At 35.8% G+C, this 20,803-nt stretch overlaps 1 protein-coding gene across 1 annotated transcript in view; it reads right to left on the bottom strand.

Annotated features, from left to right (window-relative positions):
* Positions 1–20,803, bottom strand: part of LOC147301670 (uncharacterized) — a 97,376-nt gene that overhangs the window by 13,173 nt on the left and 63,400 nt on the right. The window contains exons 2-3 of the mRNA XM_086284169.1: positions 217–300; positions 22–132 (exon numbers count right to left, since the gene is read on the bottom strand). Of these exons, the coding sequence (XP_086140295.1) occupies positions 22–132; positions 217–296 (191 nt within the window). The 5' untranslated portion in view covers positions 297–300. The remainder of the gene's footprint in view (positions 1–21; positions 133–216; positions 301–20,803) is intronic.

Here is a 20,803-nt window from a genome sequence, read left to right as displayed (position 1 = left end):
AAGTAACTAATATCAGCATACTTAGATTCAGAGGTGCACTGTCTTTTAACATCGTCATTTGTTGACATCTCACTTTTGGCAGACTCACAGCTGGATCCAGTTTCAGGTTTGCGTTTGATTCTGTGTTTTTTTCTGTGAATAATGATGAAGCAGTGATGTTAGTGCTGAGCTGTCACATGGAGAAGAGTCATGGACAGTTAGAGATGGTCATCTCACCTCTGAGCTTTGGTCTGGCTCTCATGTTTCCCACACAGAGTGGTTTTAGAGGGAGGGACTCCCTCCTCTCTGTCCTCCATATTCCTGACATACGGAGTAGAAAGAGGACATTTAGAAATATTTACTGAAAAATCTCTTTGTCTGACTATTTGTTAATGACACTTAATTCTAAAATAATGGACAACACAGCACTGTGGATTGTTTTTCTTTGTAGATGTCTATCTAAAAATGCTGTAACTAATGTTAAAGAAATAATTCCACCATTATTTCCTTCAGTGCCATCTCTAAACACAATGCAGAGCAACTAATAGACGTCAATTATCTTGTTAATATTGTCAAAACCTCACTGTATATGACTCTTGATGCTCTTGTTCCTCTGACAAAGAAAGCAGCTAATTGGAGAGGTTTGACTCCCTGATGTAATTAGTGTGAATGCTTGAAAAGCATTCACAGTATTGTTGTTGTAATCTTTATTAGTGTGAATGCTTGAAAAGCATTCACAGTATTGTTCTTCTAATCTTTATTAGTGTGAATGCTTGAAAAGCATTCACAGTATTGTTCTTCTAATCTTTATTAGTGTGAATGCTTGAAAAGCATTCACAGTATTGTTCTTCTAATCTTTATTAGTGTGAATGCTTGAAAAGCATTCACAGTATTGTTATTCGAATCTTTATTATTATTATTATTATTATTATTATATATTCCGTACGTTTTTTGGCATCTCACTCCTTCAAAACCGCTCAACTTAGAAAAACCATTCAAACACCGTTAGATTCCTATTCTTTTGGACATGAATGCTTCTACTTTTCTCATTTTTAACATTTATATTTTTAATTTTATTCAACTTTATTTAACAAAAATTTATAATGTATTTCAATGGAGAGACCCTTCAAATCCTCATTCAACTTACTCATTTTTAAACTCTTACTACTTCCACATACATTGACATAGAGCCACCATTCAAACTTTAAAACGAAGACAAGACATTCAACTATTCAACTTGTATTTATCTTTTCAATATCTATTATACTTTTTCTTCAGTTCCAGTTTAAGTTTCATGATGTTTTTTCACCCGTTTCAGAGTTTATAATGGGTGTGTATGGGACGGAATGTTGGGGCTAGAGTGAGGCAGCTCAACTGCTAGAGTGAGAGGAGCAAAAAAATTAATCTTAAAATATTTTTTAAAACTGCTGCTGTGTCTGCAGCGTTTGCTCTACAGGTATGATTTTACCCTCAAAACGTAGCCATCGCTGTCCTCTTTCATCCAATGTGTTTACTATTGTCCTAGGTGTTATGGTTCTTTCATAAATGTCACCAATGCACAGCCTCCTCCCTCCAACTCTTCCATAGACTCTAATGTTAAAATGGCTCAGAAGGTTCGTTTGAAAATCAGAAGAGCATGGTGTCTTTCCACTGTCACCACGTCCATATAATAAGCTCCACAGGCATGAAAACTGAGAATTAGGTAGAGTAGACATTGCTGTCGCTCACGGTGAAAGAATTTCGTCAATACGACTTTTACTTTTCATTTGGGAATGATTTGTTTCGGCCTGACTTTTCTGTTCATTTTAAGCAGCAAAAGTGAGGCGCATGTCTGTGTACGTGTGTATGGAGCCATTGGGTGCGGTCACTATAGCAACCAGGCTCACACCTGCCTGCTTAACGAGCTCTCTCTCTCACTCTGCCAAAATTAATCTTAAACACTTCTCTTTCAACTGCTGCTGTGTCCACAGTGTCACAGCCATCATTTTACCCTCAAAACGTCGCCATCGTTGTTCTTTTTCCAACATCTTGTCTTTCAAAGCTCAGAGAAGCTCAACTTTTTAAACTGTGTGGGTCCAAGTGGAGGGATCACATTTTAGTCATTCAGTGATTCAAAGAATATGACCTTTTAATATTCTTTCAGATGTTTTCTGACTCTAAATGTTCTTTTCTCATTTCTTAGGTTTTTCTAATTTACAATTAAAACATTTTCAGCTTTTTTCCAACTTCTTCTTCTGTGTAACCTTCAGCTTTTAGCAGTTCAGCACTTTTGTTTTCAGGTTAAATTCTGGGTTTTTTTTTTATCTCATTCAAAATTTTTAACTTAAATTCAGTAATTATTTCATTTCAATGCATACATTCAGATTCAAGCATTCACACTGCAGTTTCTTCAGAAAATGCACTTTCTAGTTATTATTATATTTTCTTATTCCGTACGTTTTTTGAAAGCCTACTCCTTCAAAACCGTTCAACTTAGAAAAACCATTCAAACATCGTTAGATTCCTATTATTTTGGACATGACTGCTTCTATTTTTCTCATTTTTAACATTTATATTTTTAATTTTATTCAACTTTATTCAACAAAAATTTCCCATGTATTTCAATGGGGAGACCCTTCAAATTCTCATTCAACTTACTCATTTTTAAACTCTTACTACTTCCACATACATTGACATAGAGCCACCATTCAAACTTTAAAACGAAGACAAGACATTCAACTATTCAACTTGTATTTATCTTTTCAATATCTATTATACTTTTTCTTCAGTTCCAGTTTAAGTTTCATGATGTTTTTTCACCCGTTTCAAAATTTATAATGGGTGTGTATGGGACGGAATGTTGGGGCTAGAGTGAGGCAGCTCAACTGCTAGAGTGAGAGGAGCAAAAAAATTAATCTTAAAATCTTTTTTAAAACTGCTGCTGTGTCCACAGCGTTTGCTCTACAGCCGCCATTTTACCCTCAAAACGTAGCCATCGCTGTCCTCTTTCATCCAATGTGTTTACTATTGTCATAGGTGTTATGGTTCTTTCATAAATGTCACCAATGCACAGCCTCCTCCCTCCAACTCTTCCATAGACTCTAATGTTAAAATGGCTCAGAAGGTTCGTTTGAAAATCAGAAGAGCATGGTGTCTTTACACTGTCACCACGTCCATATAATAAACTCCACAGGCATGAAAACTGAGAATTTGGTAGACTAGACATGGCTGTCGCTCACGGTGAAAGAATTTTGTCAGTACGACTTTTACTTTTCATTTGGGAACGATTTGTTTCGGCCTGACTTTTCTGTTCATTTTAAGCAGCAAAAGTGAGGCGCATGTCTGTGTACGTGTGTATGGAGCCATTGGGTGCGGTCACTATAGCAACCAGGCTCACACCTGCCTGCTTAACGAGCTCTGCCTGCCACTCTGCCAAGATTAATCTTAAACACTTCTCTTTCAACTGCTGCTGTGTCCACAGTGTTAAAGCCATCATTTTACCCTCAAAACGTCGCCATCGTTGTTCTCTTTCCAACATCTTGTCTTTCAAAGCTCAGACATTTAAACTTTTTAAACTGTGTGGATCAAAGTGGAGGGATCACATTTGAGTCATTCAGTGATTCAAAGAATATGACCTTTTAATATTCATTCAGATGTTTTCTGACTCTAAATGTTCTTTTCTCATTTCTTAGGGTTTTCTAATTTACATTTAAAACATTTTCAGTTTTTTTCCAACTCCTCCTTCTGTGTAACCTTCAGCTTTTAGCAGTTCAGCACCTTTGTTTTCAGGTTAAATTCGTTTTTTTTTTTGTTTTTTTTTTAATCTCATTCAATATTTTTAACTCAAAATTCAGCAATTAATTCATTTCAGTGCATACATTCAGATTCAAGCATTCACACTGCAGTTTCTTCAGAAAATGCACTTTCTAGTTATATTTTATTTTTCCGTACGTTTTTTGAAAGCCTACTCCTTCAAAACCGTTCAACTTAGAAAAACCATTCAAACATCGTTAGATTCCTATTCTTTTGGACAACATTGCTTGTATTTTTCTCATTTTTAACATTTATATTTTTAATTTTATTCAACTTTATTCAACAAAAATTTCCCATGTATTTCAATGGGGAGACCCTTCAAATTCTCATTCAACTTACTCATTTTTAAACTCTTACTACTTCAACATACGTTCACATAGAGCCACCATTCAAACTTTAAAACGAAGACAAGACATTCAACTATTCAACTTGTATTTATCTTTTCAATATCTATTATACTTTTTCTTCAGTTCCAGTTTAAGTTTCATGATGTTTTTTCACCCGTTTCAGAGTTTATAATGGGTGTGTATGGGACGGAATGTTGGGGCTAGAGTGAGGCAGCTCAACTGCTAGAGTGAGAGGAGCAAAAAAATTAATCTTAAAATATTTTTTAAAACTGCTGCTGTGTCCGCAGCGTTTGCTCTACAGGTATGATTTTACCCTCAAAACGTAGCCATGGCTGTCCTCTTTCATCCAATGTGTTTACTATTGTACTAGGTGTTATGGTTCTTTCATAAATGTCACCAATGCACAGCCTCCTCCCTCCAACTCTTCCATAGACTCTAATGTTAAAATGGCTCAGAAGGTTCGTTTGAAAATCAGAAGAGCATGGTGTCTTTACACTGTCACCACGTCCATATAATAAACTCCACAGGCATGAAAACTGAGAATTCAGTAGACTAGAAGCTGCTGTCGCTCACGGTGAAAGAATTTTGTCAATACGACTTTTACTTTTCATTTGGGAACGATTTGTTTCGGCCTGACTTTTCTGTTCATTTTAAGCAGCAAAAGTGAGGCGCATGTCTGTGTACGTGTGTATGGAGCCATTGGGTGCGGTCACTATAGCAACCAGGCTCACACCTGCCTGCTTAACGAGCTCTGCCTGCCACTGTGCCAAGATTCATCTTAAACACTTCTCTTTCAACTGCTGCTGTGTCCACAGTGTTACAGCCATCATTTTACCCTCAAATTGTCGCCATTATTGTTCTCTTTCCAACACCGTATCTTTCAAAGCTCAGGCATTTAAACTTTTTAAACTGTGTGGATCAAAGTGGAGGGATCACATTTGAGTCATTCAGTGATTCAAAGAATATGACCTTTTAATATTCATTCAGATGTTTTCTGACTCTAAATGTTCTTTTCTCATTTCTTAGGGTTTTCTAATTTACATTTAAAACATTTTCAGTTTTTTTCCAACTCCTTCTTCTGTGTAACCTTCAGCTTTTAGCAGTTCAGCACTTTTGTTTTCAGGTTAAATTCAGGTTTTTTTTTTTTTTTTTTTGTCTCATTCAAAATTTTTAACTCAAAATTCAGTAATTAATTCATTTAAGTGCATACATTCAGATTCAAGCATTCACACTGCAGTTTCTTCAGAAAATGCACTTTCTAGTTAGTGTGAATGCTTGAAAAGCATTCACAGTATTGTTATTCGAATCTTTATTATTATTAGTGTGAATGCTTGAAAAGCATTCACAGTATTGTTATTCGAATCTTTATTATTATTATTATTATTATTATTATTATATATTCCGTACGTTTTTTGGCATCTCACTCCTTCAAAACCGCTCAACTTAGAAAAACCATTCAAACACCGTTAGATTCCTATTCTTTTGGACATGAATGCTTCTATTTTTCATATTTTTAACATTTATATTTTTAATTTTATTCAACTTTATTCAACAAAAATTTATAATGTATTTCAATGGGGAGACCCTTCAAATCCTCATTCAACTTACTCATTTTTAAACTCTTACTACTTCCACATACATTGACATAGAGCCACCATTCAAACTTTAAAACGAAGACAAGACATTCAACTATTCAACTTGTATTTATCTTTTCAATATCTATTATACTTTTTCTTCAGTTCCAGTTTAAGTTTCATGATGTTTTTTCACCCGTTTCAGAGTTTATAATGGGTGTGTATGGGACGGAATGTTGGGGCTAGAGTGAGGCAGCTCAACTGCTAGAGTGAGAGGAGCAAAAAAATTAATCTTAAAATCTTTTTTAAAACTGCTGCTGTGTCCGCAGCGTTTGCTCTACAGGTATGATTTTACCCTCAAAACGTAGCCATGGCTGTCCTCTTTCATCCAATGTGTTTACTATTGTACTAGGTGTTATGGTTCTTTCATAAATGTCACCAATGCACAGCCTCCTCCCTCCAACTCTTCCATAGACTCTAATGTTAAAATGGCTCAGAAGGTTCGTTTGAAAATCAGAAGAGCATGGTGTCTTTCCACTGTCACCACGTCCATATAATAAACTCCACAGACATGAAAACTGAGAATTTGGTAGACTAGACATTGCTGTCGCTCACGGTGAAAGAATTTTGTCAATACGACTTTTACTTTTCATTTGGGAACGATTTGTTTCGGCCTGACTTTTCTGTTCATTTTAAGCAGCAAAAGTGAGGTGCATGTCTGTGTGCGTGTGTATGGAGCCATTGGGTGCGGTCACTATAGCAACCAGGCTCACACCTGCCTGCTTAACGAGCTCTCTCTCTCTGCCAAGATTCATCTTAAGCACTTCTCTTTCAACTGCTGCTGTGTCCACAGTGTTAAAGCCATCATTTTACCCTCAAAACGACGCCATCGTTGTTCTCTTTCCAACATCTTGTCTTTCAAAGCTCAGAGATGTAAACTTTTTAAACTGTGTGGGTCCAAGTGGAGGGATCACATTTTAGTCATTCAGTGATTCAAAGAATATGACCTTTTGATATTCTTTCAGATGTTTTCTGACTCTAAATGTTCTTTTCTCATTTCTTAGGTTTTTCTAATTTACAATTAAAACATTTTCAGCTTTTTTCCAACTTCTTCTTCTGTGTAACCTTCAGCTTTTAGCAGTTCAGCACTTTTGTTTTCAGGTTAAATTCGGGGTTTTTTTTTTATCTCATTCAAAATTTTTAACTTAAATTCAGTAATTATTTCATTTCAATGCATACATTCAGATTCAAGCATTCACACTGCAGTTTCTTCAGAAAATGCACTTTCTAGTTATTATTATTATTATATATTCCGTACGTTTTTTGGCATCTCACTCCTTCAAAACCGCTCAACTTAGAAAAACCATTCAAACACCGTTAGATTCCTATTCTTTTGGACATGAATGCTTCTACTTTTCTCATTTTTAACATTTATATTTTTAATTTTATTCAACTTTATTTAACAAAAATTTATAATGTATTTCAATGGAGAGACCCTTCAAATTCTCATTCAACTTCCTCCTCTTTAAACTCTTACTACTTCCACATACGTTCACATAGAGCCTCCATTCAAACTTTAAAACGAAGACAAGACATTCAACTATTCAACTTGTATTTATCTTTTCAATATCTATTATACTTTTTCTTCAGTTCCAGTTTAAGTTTCATGATGTTTTTTCACCCGTTTCAGAGTTTATAATGGGTGTGTATGGGACGGAATGTTGGGGCTAGAGTGAGACAGCTCAACTGCTAGAGTGAGAGGAGCAAAAAAATTTATCTTAAAATCTTTTTTTAAACTGCTGCTGTGTCCGCAGCGTTTGCTCTACAGGTATGATTTTACCCTCAAAATGTAGCCATGGCTGTCCTCTTTCATCCAATGTGTTTACTATTGTCCTAGGTGTTATGGTTCTTTCATAAATGTCACCAATGCACAGCCTCCTCCCTCCAACTCTTCCATAGACTCTAATGTTAAACTTGCTCAGAAGGTTCGTTTGAAAATCAGAAGAGCATGGTGTCTTTACACTGTCACCACGTCCATATAATAAGCTCCACAGGCATGAAAACTGAGAATTAGGTAGACTAGACATTGCTGTCGCTCACGGTGAAAGAATTTCGTCAATACGACTTTTACTTTTCATTTGGGAACGATTTGTTTCGGCCTGACTTTTCTGTTCATTTTAAGCAGCAAAAGTGAGGCGCATGTCTGTGTACGTGTGTATGGAGCCATTGGGTGCGGTCACTATAGCAACCAGGCTCACACCTGCCTGCTTAACGAGCTCTGCCTGCCACTCTGCCAAGATTCATCTTAAACACTTCTCTTTCAACTGCTGCTGTGTCCACAGTGTTAAAGCCATCATTTTACCCTCAAAACGTCGCCATCGTTGTTCTCTTTCCAACATCTTGTCTTTCAAAGCTCAGACATTTAAACTTTTTAAACTGTGTGGATCCAAGTGGAGGGATCACATTTAGTCATTCAGTGATTCAAAGAATATGACCTTTTAATATTCTTTCAGATGTTTTCTGACTCTAAATGTTCTTTTCTCATTTCTTAGGGTTTTCTAATTTACAATTAAAACATTTTCAGCTTTTTTCCAACTTCTTCTTCTGTGTAACCTTCAGCTTTTAGCAGTTCAGCACTGTTGTTTTCAGGTTAAATTCGGGTTTTTTTTTTTATCTCATTCAAGATTTTTAACTTAAATTCAGTAATTAATTCATTTCAGTGCATACATTCAGATTCAAGCATTCACACTGCAGTTTCTTCAGAAAATGCACTTTCTAGTTATTATATTTTATTTTTCCGTACGTTTTTTGAAAGCCTACTCCTTCAAAACCGTTCAACTTAGAAAAACCATTCAAACATCGTTAGATTCCTATTATTTTGGACAACATTGCTTCTATTTTTCTCATTTTTAACATTTATATTTTTAATTTTATTCAACTTTTTTCAACAAAAATTTCCCATGTATTTCAATGGGGAGACCCTTCAAATTCTCATTCAACTTACTCATTTTTAAACTCTTACTACTTCAACATACGTTCACATAGAGCCACCATTCAAACTTTAAAACGAAGACAAGACATTCAACTATTGAACTTGTATTTATCTTTTCAATATCTATTATACTTTTTCTTCAGTTCCAGTTTAAGTTTCATGATGTTTTTTCACCCGTTTCAGAGTTTATAATGGGTGTGTATGGGACGGAATGTTGGGGCTAGAGTGAGGCAGCTCAACTGCTAGAGTGAGAGGAGCAAAAAAATTAATCTTAAAATCTTTTTTAAAACTGCTGCTGTGTCCGCAGCGTTTGCTCTACAGGTATGATTTTACCCTCAAAACGTAGCCATGGCTGTCCTCTTTCATCCAATGTGTTTACTATTGTACTAGGTGTTATGGTTCTTTCATAAATGTCACCAATGCACAGCCTCCTCCCTCCAACTCTTCCATAGACTCTAATGTTAAAATGGCTCAGAAGGTTCGTTTGAAAATCAGAAGAGCATGGTGTCTTTCCACTGTCACCACGTCCATATAATAAGCTCCACAGGCATGAAAACTGAGAATTAGGTAGACTAGACATTGCTGTCGCTCACAGTGAAAGAATTTTGTCAATACGACTTTTACTTTTCATTTGGGAGCGATTTGTTTCGGCCTGACTTTTCTGTTCATTTTAAGCAGCAAAAGTGAGGTGCATGTCTGTGTACGTGTGTATGGAGCCATTGGGTGCGGTCACTATAGCAACCAGGCTCACACCTGCCTGCTTAACGAGCTCTGCCTGCCACTGTACCAAGATTCATATTAAACACTTCTCTTTCAAGTGCTGCTGTGTCCACAGTGTCACAGCCATCATTTTACCCTCAAAACGTCGCCATCGTTGTTCTTTTTCCAACATCTTGTCTTTCAAAGCTCAGAGATGTAAACTTTTTAAACTGTGTGGATCAAAGTGGAGGGATCACATTTTAGTCATTCAGTGATTCAAAGAATATGACCTTTTAATATTCTTTCAGATGTTTTCTGACTCTAAATGTTCTTTTCTCATTTCTTAGGTTTTTCTAATTTTAAAATTAAAACATTTTCAGCTTTTTTCCAACTTCTTCTTCTGTGTAACCTTCAGCTTTTAGCAGTTCAGCACTTTTGTTTTCAGGTTAAATTCGGGTTTTTTTTTTTTTATCTCATTCAATATTTTTAACTCAAAATTCAGTAATTAATTCATTTCAGTGCATACATTCAGATTCAAGCATTCACACTGCAGTTTCTTCAGAAAATGCACTTTCTAGTTATTATATTTTATCTATTCCGTACGTTTTTTGAAAGCCTACTCCTTCAAAACCGTTCAACTTAGAAAAACCATTCAAACATCGTTAGATTCCTATTATTTTGGACAACATTGCTTGTATTTTTCTCATTTTTAACATTTATATTTTTAATTTTATTCAACTTTATTCAACAAAAATTTCCCATGTATTTCAATGGGGAGACCCTTCAAATTCTCATTCAACTTACTCATTTTTAAACTCTTACTACTTCAACATACGTTCACATAGAGCCACCATTCAAACTTTAAAACGAAGACAAGACATTCAACTATTCAACTTGTATTTATCTTTTCAATATCTATTATACTTTTTCTTCAGTTCCAGTTTAAGTTTCATGATGTTTTTTCACCCGTTTCAGAGTTTATAATGGGTGTGTATGGGACGGAATGTTGGGGCTAGAGTGAGGCAGCTCAACTGCTAGAGTGAGAGGAGCAAAAAAAATAATCTTAAAATCTTTTTTAAAACTGCTGCTATGTCCGCAGCGTTTGCTCTACAGGTATGATTTTACCCTCAAAACGTAGCCATGGCTGTCCTCTTTCATCCAATGTGTTTACTATTGTACTAGGTGTTATGGTTCTTTCATAAATGTCACCAATGCACAGCCTCCTCCCTCCAACTCTTCCATAGACTCTAATGTTAAAATGGCTCAGAAGGTTCGTTTGAAAATCAGAAGAGCATGGTGTCTTTCCACTGTCACCACGTCCATATAATAAACTCCACAGACATGAAAACTGAGAATTTGGTAGAGTAGACATTGCTGTCGCTCACAGTGAAAGAATTTTGTCAATACGACTTTTACTTTTCATTTGGGAACGATTTGTTTCGGCCTGACTTTTCTGTTCATTTTAAGCAGCAAAAGTGAGGTGCATGTCTGTGTGCGTGTGTATGGAGCCCTTGGGTGCGGTCACTATAGCAACCAGGCTCACACCTGCCTGCTTAACGAGCTCTCTCTGCCACTCTGCCAAAATTAATCTTAAACACTTCTCTTTCAACTGCTGCTGTGTCCACAGTGTTAAAGCCATCATTTTACCCTCAAAACGTCGCCATCGTTGTTCTTTTTCCAACATCTTGTCTTTCAAAGCTCAGAGATGTAAACTTTTTAAACTGTGTGGGTCCAAGTGGAGGGATCACATTTTAGTCATTCAGTGATTCAAAGAATATGACCTTTTAATATTCTTTCAGATGTTTTCTGACTCTAAATGTTCTTTTCTCATTTCTTAGGTTTTTCTAATTTACAATTAAAACATTTTCAGCTTTTTTCCAACTTCTTCTTCTGTGTAACCTTCAGCTTTTAGCAGTTCAGCACTTTTGTTTTCAGGTTAAATTCGGGGTTTTTTTTTTATCTCATTCAAAATTTTTAACTTGAATTCAGTAATTATTTCATTTCAATGCATACATTCAGATTCAAGCATTCACACTGCAGTTTCTTCAGAAAATGCACTTTCTAGTTAGTGTGAATGCTTGAAAAGCATTCACAGTATTGTTATTCGAATCTTTATTATTAGTGTGAATGCTTGAAAAGCATTCACAGTATTGTTCTTCTAATCTTTATTATTATATTTTATCTATTCCGTACGTTTTTTGAAAGCCTACTCCTTCAAAACCGTTCAACTTAGAAAAACCATTCAAACATCGTTAGATTCCTATTATTTTGGACAACATTGCTTCTATTTTTCTCATTTTTAACATTTATATTTTTAATTTTATTCAACTTTATTCAACAAAAATTTCCCATGTATTTCAATGGGGAGACCCTTCAAATTCTCATTCAACTTACTCATTTTTAAACTCTTACTACTTCAACATACGTTGACATAGAGCCACCATTCAAACTTTAAAACGAAGACAAGACATTCAACTATTCAACTTGTATTTATCTTTTCAATATCTATTATACTTTTTCTTCAGTTCCAGTTTAAGTTTCATGATGTTTTTTCACCCGTTTCAGAGTTTATAATGGGTGTGTATGGGACGGAATGTTGGGGCTAGAGTGAGGCAGCTCAACTGCTAGAGTGAGAGGAGCAAAAAAATTAATCTTAAAATATTTTTTAAAACTGCTGCTGTGTCCGCAGCGTTTGCTCTACAGGTATGATTTTACCCTCAAAACGTAGCCATGGCTGTCCTCTTTCATCCAATGTGTTTACTATTGTCCTAGGTGTTACGGTTCTTTCATAAATGTCACCAATGCACAGCCTCCTCCCTCCAACTCTTCCATAGACTCTAATGTTAAAATGGCTCAGAAGGTTCGTTTGAAAATCAGAAGAGCATGGTGTCTTTCCACTGTCACCACGTCCATATAATAAACTCCACAGGCATGAAAACTGAGAATGCAGTAGACTAGAAGCTGCTGTCGCTCACGGTGAAAGAATTTTGTCAATACGACTTTTACTTTTCATTTGGGAACGATTTGTTTCGGCCTGACTTTTCTGTTCATTTTAAGCAGCAAAAGTGAGGCGCATGTCTGTGTACGTGTGTATGGAGCCATTGGGTGCGGTCACTATAGCAACCAGGCTCACACCTGCCTGCTTAACGAGCTCTGCCTGCCACTGTACCAAGATTCATATTAAACACTTCTCTTTCAACTGCTGCTGTGTCCACAGTGTTAAAGCCATCATTTTACCCTCAAATTGTCGCCATTATTGTTCTCTTTCCAACACCGTGTCTTTCAAAGCTCAGGCATTTAAACTTTTTAAACTGTGTGGATCAAAGTGGAGGGATCACATTTGAGTCATTCAGTGATTCAAAGAATATGACCTTTTAATATTCATTCAGATGTTTTCTGACTCTAAATGTTCTTTTCTCATTTCTTAGGGTTTTCTAATTTACATTTAAAACATTTTCAGTTTTTTTCCAACTCCTTCTTCTGTGTAACCTTCAGCTTTTAGCAGTTCAGCACCTTTGTTTTCAGGTTAAATTCGTTTTTTTTTTTTGTTTTTTTTTAATCTCATTCAATATTTTTAACTCAAAATTCAGCAATTAATTCATTTCAGTGCATACATTCAGATTCAAGCATTCACACTGCAGTTTCTTCAGAAAATGCACTTTCTAGTTATATTTTATCTATTCCGTACGTTTTTTGAAAGCCTACTCCTTCAAAACCGTTCAACTTAGAAAAACCATTCAAACATCGTTAGATTCCTATTATTTTGGACATGATTGCTTGTATTTTTCTCATTTTTAACATTTATATTTTTAATTTTATTCAACTTTATTCAACAAAAATTTCCCATGTATTTCAATGGGGAGACCCTTCAAATTCTCATTCAACTTACTCATTTTTAAACTCTTACTACTTCCACATACATTGACATAGAGCCACCATTCAAACTTTAAAACGAAGACAAGACATTCAACTATTCAACTTGTATTTATCTTTTCAATATCTATTATACTTTTTCTTCAGTTCCAGTTTAAGTTTCATGATGTTTTTTCACCCGTTTCAAAATTTATAATGGGTGTGTATGGGACGGAATGTTGGGGCTAGAGTGAGGCAGCTCAACTGCTAGAGTGAGAGGAGCAAAAAAATTAATCTTAAAATCTTTTTTAAAACTGCTGCTGTGTCCGCAGCGTTTGCTCTACAGGTATGATTTTACCCTCAAAACGTAGCCATGGCTGTCCTCTTTCATCCAATGTGTTTACTATTGTACTAGGTGTTATGGTTCTTTCATAAATGTCACCAATGCACAGCCTCCTCCCTCCAACTCTTCCATAGACTCTAATGTTAAAATGGCTCAGAAGGTTCGTTTGAAAATCAGAAGAGCATGGTGTCTTTCCACTGTCACCACGTCCATATAATAAACTCCACAGGCATGAAAACTGAGAATTCAGTAGACTAGAAGCTGCTGTCGCTCACGGTGAAAGAATTTTGTCAATATGACTTTTACTTTTCATTTGGGAACGATTTGTTTCGGCCTGACTTTTCTGTTCATTTTAAGCAGCAAAAGTGAGGCGCATGTCTGTGTACGTGTGTATGGAGCCATTGGGTGCGGTCACTATAGCAACCAGGCTCACACCTGCCTGCTTAACGAGCTCTGCCTGCCACTGTACCAAGATTCATCTTTAGCACTTCTCTTTCAACTGCTGCTGTGTCCACAGTGTTACAGCCATCATTTTACCCTCAAATTGTCGCCATTATTGTTCTCTTTCCAACACCGTATCTTTCAAAGCTCAGGCATTTAAACTTTTTAAACTGTGTGGATCAAAGTGGAGGGATCACATTTGAGTCATTCAGTGATTCAAAGAATATGACCTTTTAATATTCTTTCAGATGTTTTCTGACTCTAAATGTTCTTTTCTCATTTCTTAGGTTTTTCTAATTTACAATTAAAACATTTTCAGCTTTTTTCCAACTTCTTCTTCTGTGTAACCTTCAGCTTTTAGCAGTTCAGCACTTTTGTTTTCAGGTTAAATTCGGTTTTTCTTTTTTTTTTATCTCATTCAAGATTTTTAACTTAAATTCAGTAATTAATTCATTTCAGTGCATACATTCAGATTCAAGCATTCACACTGCAGTTTCTTCAGAAAATGCACTTTCTAGTTATTATTAGTGTGAATGCTTGAAAAGCATTCACAGTATTGTTCTTCTAATCTTTATTAGTGTGAATGCTTGAAAAGCATTCACAGTATTGTTCTTCTAATCTTTATTCTATTTTATTCTGTATTCCGTACGTTTTTTGTACTCCTACTCCTTCAAAACCGTTCAACTTAGAAAAACCATTCAAACACCATTAGATTCCTCTTCTTTTGGACATGACTGCTTCTATTTTTCTCATTTTTAACATTTATATTTTTAATTTTATTCAACTTTATTCAACAAAAATTTCCCAAAATTTCCCATGTATTTCAATGGGGAGACCCTTCAAATTCTCATTCAACTTATTCATTTTTAAACTCTTACTACTTCCACATACATTGACATAGAGCCACCATTCAAACTTTAAAACGAAGACAAGACATTCAACTATTCAACTTGTATTTATCTTTTCAATATCTATTATACTTTTTCTTCAGTTCCAGTTTAAGTTTCATGATGTTTTTTCACCCGTTTCAGAGTTTATAATGGGTGTGTATGGGACGGAATGTTGGGGCTAGAGTGAGGCAGCTCAACTGCTAGAGTGAGAGGAGCAAAAAAATTAATCTTAAAATCTTTTTTAAAACTGCTGCTGTGTCCGCAGCGTTTGCTCTACAGGTATGATTTTACCCTCAAAACGTAGCCATGGCTGTCCTCTTTCATCCAATGTGTTTACTATTGTCCTAGGTGTTATGGTTCTTTCGTAAATGTCACCAATGCACAGCCTCCTCCCTCCAACTCTTCCATAGACTCTAATGTTAAAATGGCTCAGAAGGTTCGTTTGAAAATCAGAAGAGCATGGTGTCTTTCCACTGTCACCACGTCCATATAATAAACTCCACAGGCATGAAAACTGAGAATTCAGTAGACTAGACATTGCTGTCACTCACGGTGAAAGAATTTTGTCAATACGACTTTTACTTTTCATTTGGGAACGATTTGTTTCGGCCTGACTTTTCTATTCATTTTAAGCAGCAAAAGTGAGGCGCATGTCTGTGTACGTGTGTATGGAGCCATTGGGTGCGGTCACTATAGCAACCAGGCTCACACCTGCCTGCTTAACGAGCTCTGCCTGCCACTGTACCAAGATTCATCTTAAGCACTTCTCTTTCAACTGCTGCTGTGTCCACAGTGTTACAGCCATCATTTTACCCTCAAATTGTCGCCATTATTGTTCTCTTTCCAACACCGTATCTTTCAAAGCTCAGGCATTTAAACTTTTTAAACTGTGTGGGTCCAAGTGGAGGGATCACATTTTAGTCATTCAGTGATTCAAAGAATATGACCTTTTAATATTCATTCAGATGTTTTCTGACTCTAAATGTTCTTTTCTCATTTCTTAGGGTTTTCTAATTTACATTTAAAACATTTTCAGCTTTTTTCCAACTCCTTCTTCTGTGTAACCTTCAGCTTTTAGCAGTTCAGCACTTTTGTTTTCAGGTTAAATTCGGGTTGTTTTTTTTTATCTCATTCAAGATTTTTAACTTAAATTCAGTAATTAATTCATTTCAGTGCATACATTCAGATTCAAGCATTCACACTGCAGTTTCTTCAGAAAATGCACTTTCTAGTTATTATATTTTATCTATTCCGTACGTTTTTTGAAAGCCTACTCCTTCAAAACCGTTCAACTTAGAAAAACCATTCAAACATCGTTAGATTCCTATTCTTTTGGACACTGTTGCTTGTATTTTTCTCATTTTTAACATTTATATTTTTAATTTTATTCAACTTTATTCAACAAAAATTTCCCATGTATTTCAATGGGGAGACCCTTCAAATTCTCATTCAACTTACTCATTTTTAAACTCTTACTACTTCAACATACGTTCACATAGAGCCACCATTCAAACTTTAAAACGAAGACAAGACATTCAACTATTCAACTTGTATTTATCTTTTCAATATCTATTATACATTTTCTTCAGTTCCAGTTTAAGTTTCATGATGTTTTTTCACCCGTTTCAGAGTTTATAATGGGTGTGTATGGGACGGAATGTTGGGGCTAGAGTGAGGCAGCTCAACTGCTAGAGTGAGAGGAGCAAAAAAAATAATCTTAAAATCTTTTTTAAAACTGCTGCTGTGTCCGCAGCGTTTGCTCTACAGGTATGATTTTACCCTCAAAACGTAGCCATGGCTGTCCTCTTTCATCCAATGTGTTTACTATTGTACTAGGTGTTATGGTTCTTTCATAAATGTCACCAATGCACAGCCTCCTCCCTCCAACTCTTCCATAGACTCTAATGTTAAAATGGCTCAGAAGGTTCGTTTGAAAATCAGAAGAGCATGGTGTCTTTCCACTGTCACCACGTCCATATAATAAACTCCACAGACATGAAAACTGAGAATTTGGTAGACTAGACATTGCTGTCGCTCACAGTGAAAGAATTTTGTCAATACGACTTTTACTTTTCATTTGGGAACGATTTGTTTCAGCCTGACTTTTCTGTTCATTTTAAGCAGCAAAAGTGAGGCGCATGTCTGTGTACGTGTGTATGGAGCCATTGGGTGCGGTCACTATAGCAACCAGGCTCACACCTGCCTGCTTAACGAGCTCTCTCTCTCTCTCTGCCAAGATTCATCTTAAACACTTCTCTTTCAACTGCTGCTGTGTCCACAGTGTTAAAGCCATCATTTTACCCTCAAAACGTCGCCATCGTTGTTCTTTTTCCAACATCTTGTCTTTCAAAGCTCAGAGATGTAAACTTTTTAAACTGTGTGGGTCCAAGTGGAGGGATCACATTTTAGTCATTCAGTGATTCAAAGAATATGACCTTTTAATATTCTTTCAGATGTTTTCTGACTCTAAATGTTCTTTTCTCATTTCTTAGGTTTTTCTAATTTACAATTAAAACATTTTCAGCTTTTTTCCAACTTCTTCTTCTGTGTAACCTTCAGCTTTTAGCAGTTCAGCACTTTTGTTTTCAGGTTAAATTCGGGTTTTTCTTTTTAATCTCATTCAAAATTTTTAACTTAAATTCAGTAATTATTTCATTTCAATGCATACATTCAGATTCAAGCATTCACACTGCAGTTTCTTCAGAAAATGCACTTTCTAGTTGTGTGGATGCTTTAAGCATCCACACTATTGAGTTCCTGTTTCTCTTTATTCTTTATACTTTATTCTAGTTGCTTCCGTACACTTTTCGCCGTTAAACTACTTCCACAATTTTCAGCCGATTTTCACCGTTCAAATTTTAAACTATTCTGCTATTTTTGCTAATTCCTGCTACGATTTTTGCTATTTTTAACTATTATACTTTTTAAAATATTAAGCTTTTTTCCTTTAATTTGTCCCATTGAAATGAATGGGAAACTTCTGCAATTCTGCTAAAATTTGCTTGTTTTTGAAACTTAACTACTTCCTCATATTTTCACCTAGAACAACCATTCAAATTTTAAAATGTTCACAAATTATTGGGCTATTCAGGTATGATTCAGCTTTTTCAAATCTTCTACTGTTTTACTTTTATGCCTCTTAAAGTTTTGAGTTGCAAAATTGTGATTTTTCACAAAATACATGCGTTGTTATGGTTGCTATGCTCTTGGCTTCCAGTGTGCCACTGAAGGTTTTGCAATTTTCACTTCATGTCCGAACAACTTCCTGCTACTTGCTCAATTTTCACTCAACTTCCACAAATTATACATCAAAACGTAGGTATTTTTGCTGGCTTTCAGAAAATGTCACCATCATTGTTGTGGGATTTATAGAATTTTTGCAAATCTCCTCAGACTAACACAAGGTCAGAAAACTCTCCATATAAAGTGAATGGAGAGCTTGTTCAAAATCACCGCTGGATTTCTGTAATGAGAGGCATATTCGAATCGTCATATCTCCTTAACGAAGCAAAGTTAAGACATGAGGCTTGTCCCCGAATATCTTCAGACACCCCTGACGCTCACAATTCAAGAATTTCTTTCTCACCTATTACCGTTCTGAAATGAGTTGGACTTGTTTGAGGGTAGGAAATTCGTCCTTCGCTCAGATTTCTTCAGATTTCAAACTGTGGAAATGAACCACTTTTTTCTCTCGTCATAACTTTTTGTTGGATTTCCACAGAGACCTGAAAATTTCCATGATTGTTCACCAAAGCCTGCTGTCTCTTACGGTGAAAGAATGATATCGATACTCCAAATAGATTTCGAGTTAGAAAGCGTTGTTTGAGGGCAAGTCAAGGCAGTTTTTGCTTCGCTCTACTCAGTTATGGTGCATTAGAAGTCAAATATCTTTAATAATTCATATTTTAATGATAAATTGTAAACACTGGAAGATTCCCCCATCTCTTCTGAACAAAACGGTGTAAGAATGACCGCTCTAGCCCCTACGGTTTGGAAATTATGGTCATTTGTTTGAGGGGAGTCCTCACTATGAGAAATAGGCTGCAATAATCCTGTGCCTCTCTGTGCTGCGTGTGTAAAAAGAGGCACATGTTTTGGCGGGAAAAAGTACACAGGCTCTCTGATTGGTGGATTCAAATTCAGCAGCTCCCAGGCTGACCTAGAAACTTACTTCTCTCTCCCTGTGCATTTTTTTGCTGATTTTTTCATTTAACAAGTATATTTGAGGGACCCTCAGCATGTTCAGCATTTTTTCAGCTGTCCATTTTGCTTTTCCAATTTTTCTGTTTAACTTATTACTATTGTGCTAAATAATACTATTTCTGCTATTTTATAAGATTTGTGCCTAATATAGTATTTCTGCTAAATTACAATATTTCTGCTTTTTATACTATTTGTGCTAAAACATAGTATTTCTACTAAATGTAGTATTTATGCTTAATCATACTATTTCTGCTTTTTATGGGATTTGTGCCTAATATAGTATTTCTGCTTTTTATAGGATTTTTGCTCAAACATAGTATTTCTACTAAATGTAGTGTTTATGCTTAATCATCCTATTTCTGCTTTTTATAGGATTTGTGCTTAATATAGTATTTCTGCTAAATTATAGTATTTCTGCTTTTTATAGTATTTGTGCTAAAACATAGTATTTCTACTAAATGTAGTATTTATGCTTAATCATAGTATTTCTATATATTTCTGCCAGGTCCCCAGGCAGCCAATCCTCTGTGAGGACTGAGAAATTCAAATTTTCAAATCAGGGCCTGCACGGCTTCCCAGCCAATCATATATGTGTCCTGAGGCATTCAAATTTGCATATTGGGGCCTTCATGGCTTCTAAGCCAGCCAATCATATCTGAGGGCTGAGGAATTCAAATCCACAAATCAGGGCCTGCACGGCTTCCCAGCCAGCCAATCATATATGTGGTCTCAGGCATTCATATTTGCATATTGGGGAATTCGTGGCTTCTAAGTCAACAAGTCATCCATGTCATATATCTCTAAAAATTCACATTTTAATGATAAATTGTTAACACTGGAAGATTCCCCCATCTCTTCTGAACAAAACGGTGTAAGAATGACCGCTCTAGCCCCTACGGTTTGGAAATTATGGTCATTTGTTTGAGGGGAGTCCTCACTATGAGAAATAGGCTGCAATAATCCTGTGCCTCTCTGTGCTGCTGCGTGTGTAAAAAGATGCACCTGTTTTGGCGGGAAAACGTAAACAGCCACTCTGATTGGTGGATTTAAATTCGGCAGCTCTCTCCCTCTGTGTGTGTGTGTGTGTGTGTGTGTGTGTGTGTGTTTAGTGGGAGAGAGAGGACCCTGCCCTTATTTGGCAGCATGTCATTGTAGGATTTAAATTGAATATAGTTAGACTGGTTGACTGGATTAGAGCCTGTGTTTGTGTGTCCCTCTGTGCATTTGTGTTTCAATATGCCTCCATATTTGTAATTTTGTAAGCTATTACTATTCTGCTAAATCATAGTATTTCTGGTACTTTTCGGTACTTGTGCTAAATACAGTATTTCTGCTAAATCATACTATTTCTGCTTTTCATAAGATTTGTGCCTAATATAGTATTTCTGCTAAATTATAGTATTTATTATTTTTATAGGATTTGTGCCAAACATAGTATTTCTGCTAAATTATAGTATTTCTGCTTTTTATACTATTTGTGCCTAATATAGTATTTCTGCTTTTTATAGGATTTGTACCTAATATAGTATTTCTGCTTTTTATAGGATTTGTGCTAAAACATAGTATTTCTACTAAATGTAGTATTTATGCTTAATCATAGTATTTCTATATATATATCTGCCAGGTCCCCAGGCAGCCAATCCTCTGTGAGGACTGAGAAATTCAAATTTTCAAATCAGGGCCTGCACGGC

The sequence above is a fragment of the Aulonocara sp. 'chitande type north' Nkhata Bay genome, linkage group LG23 (genome assembly GCF_057382095.1).
Source record: "Aulonocara sp. 'chitande type north' Nkhata Bay isolate Kocher_YH1m ecotype deep benthic linkage group LG23, A_spYH_male_GT1.1, whole genome shotgun sequence".
Lineage (NCBI taxonomy): Eukaryota > Metazoa > Chordata > Actinopteri > Cichliformes > Cichlidae > Aulonocara > Aulonocara sp. 'chitande type north' Nkhata Bay.
The sequence above is the reverse complement of the archived record's forward strand: the minus strand, read 5'-3'. Positions and strand labels throughout refer to the sequence as shown.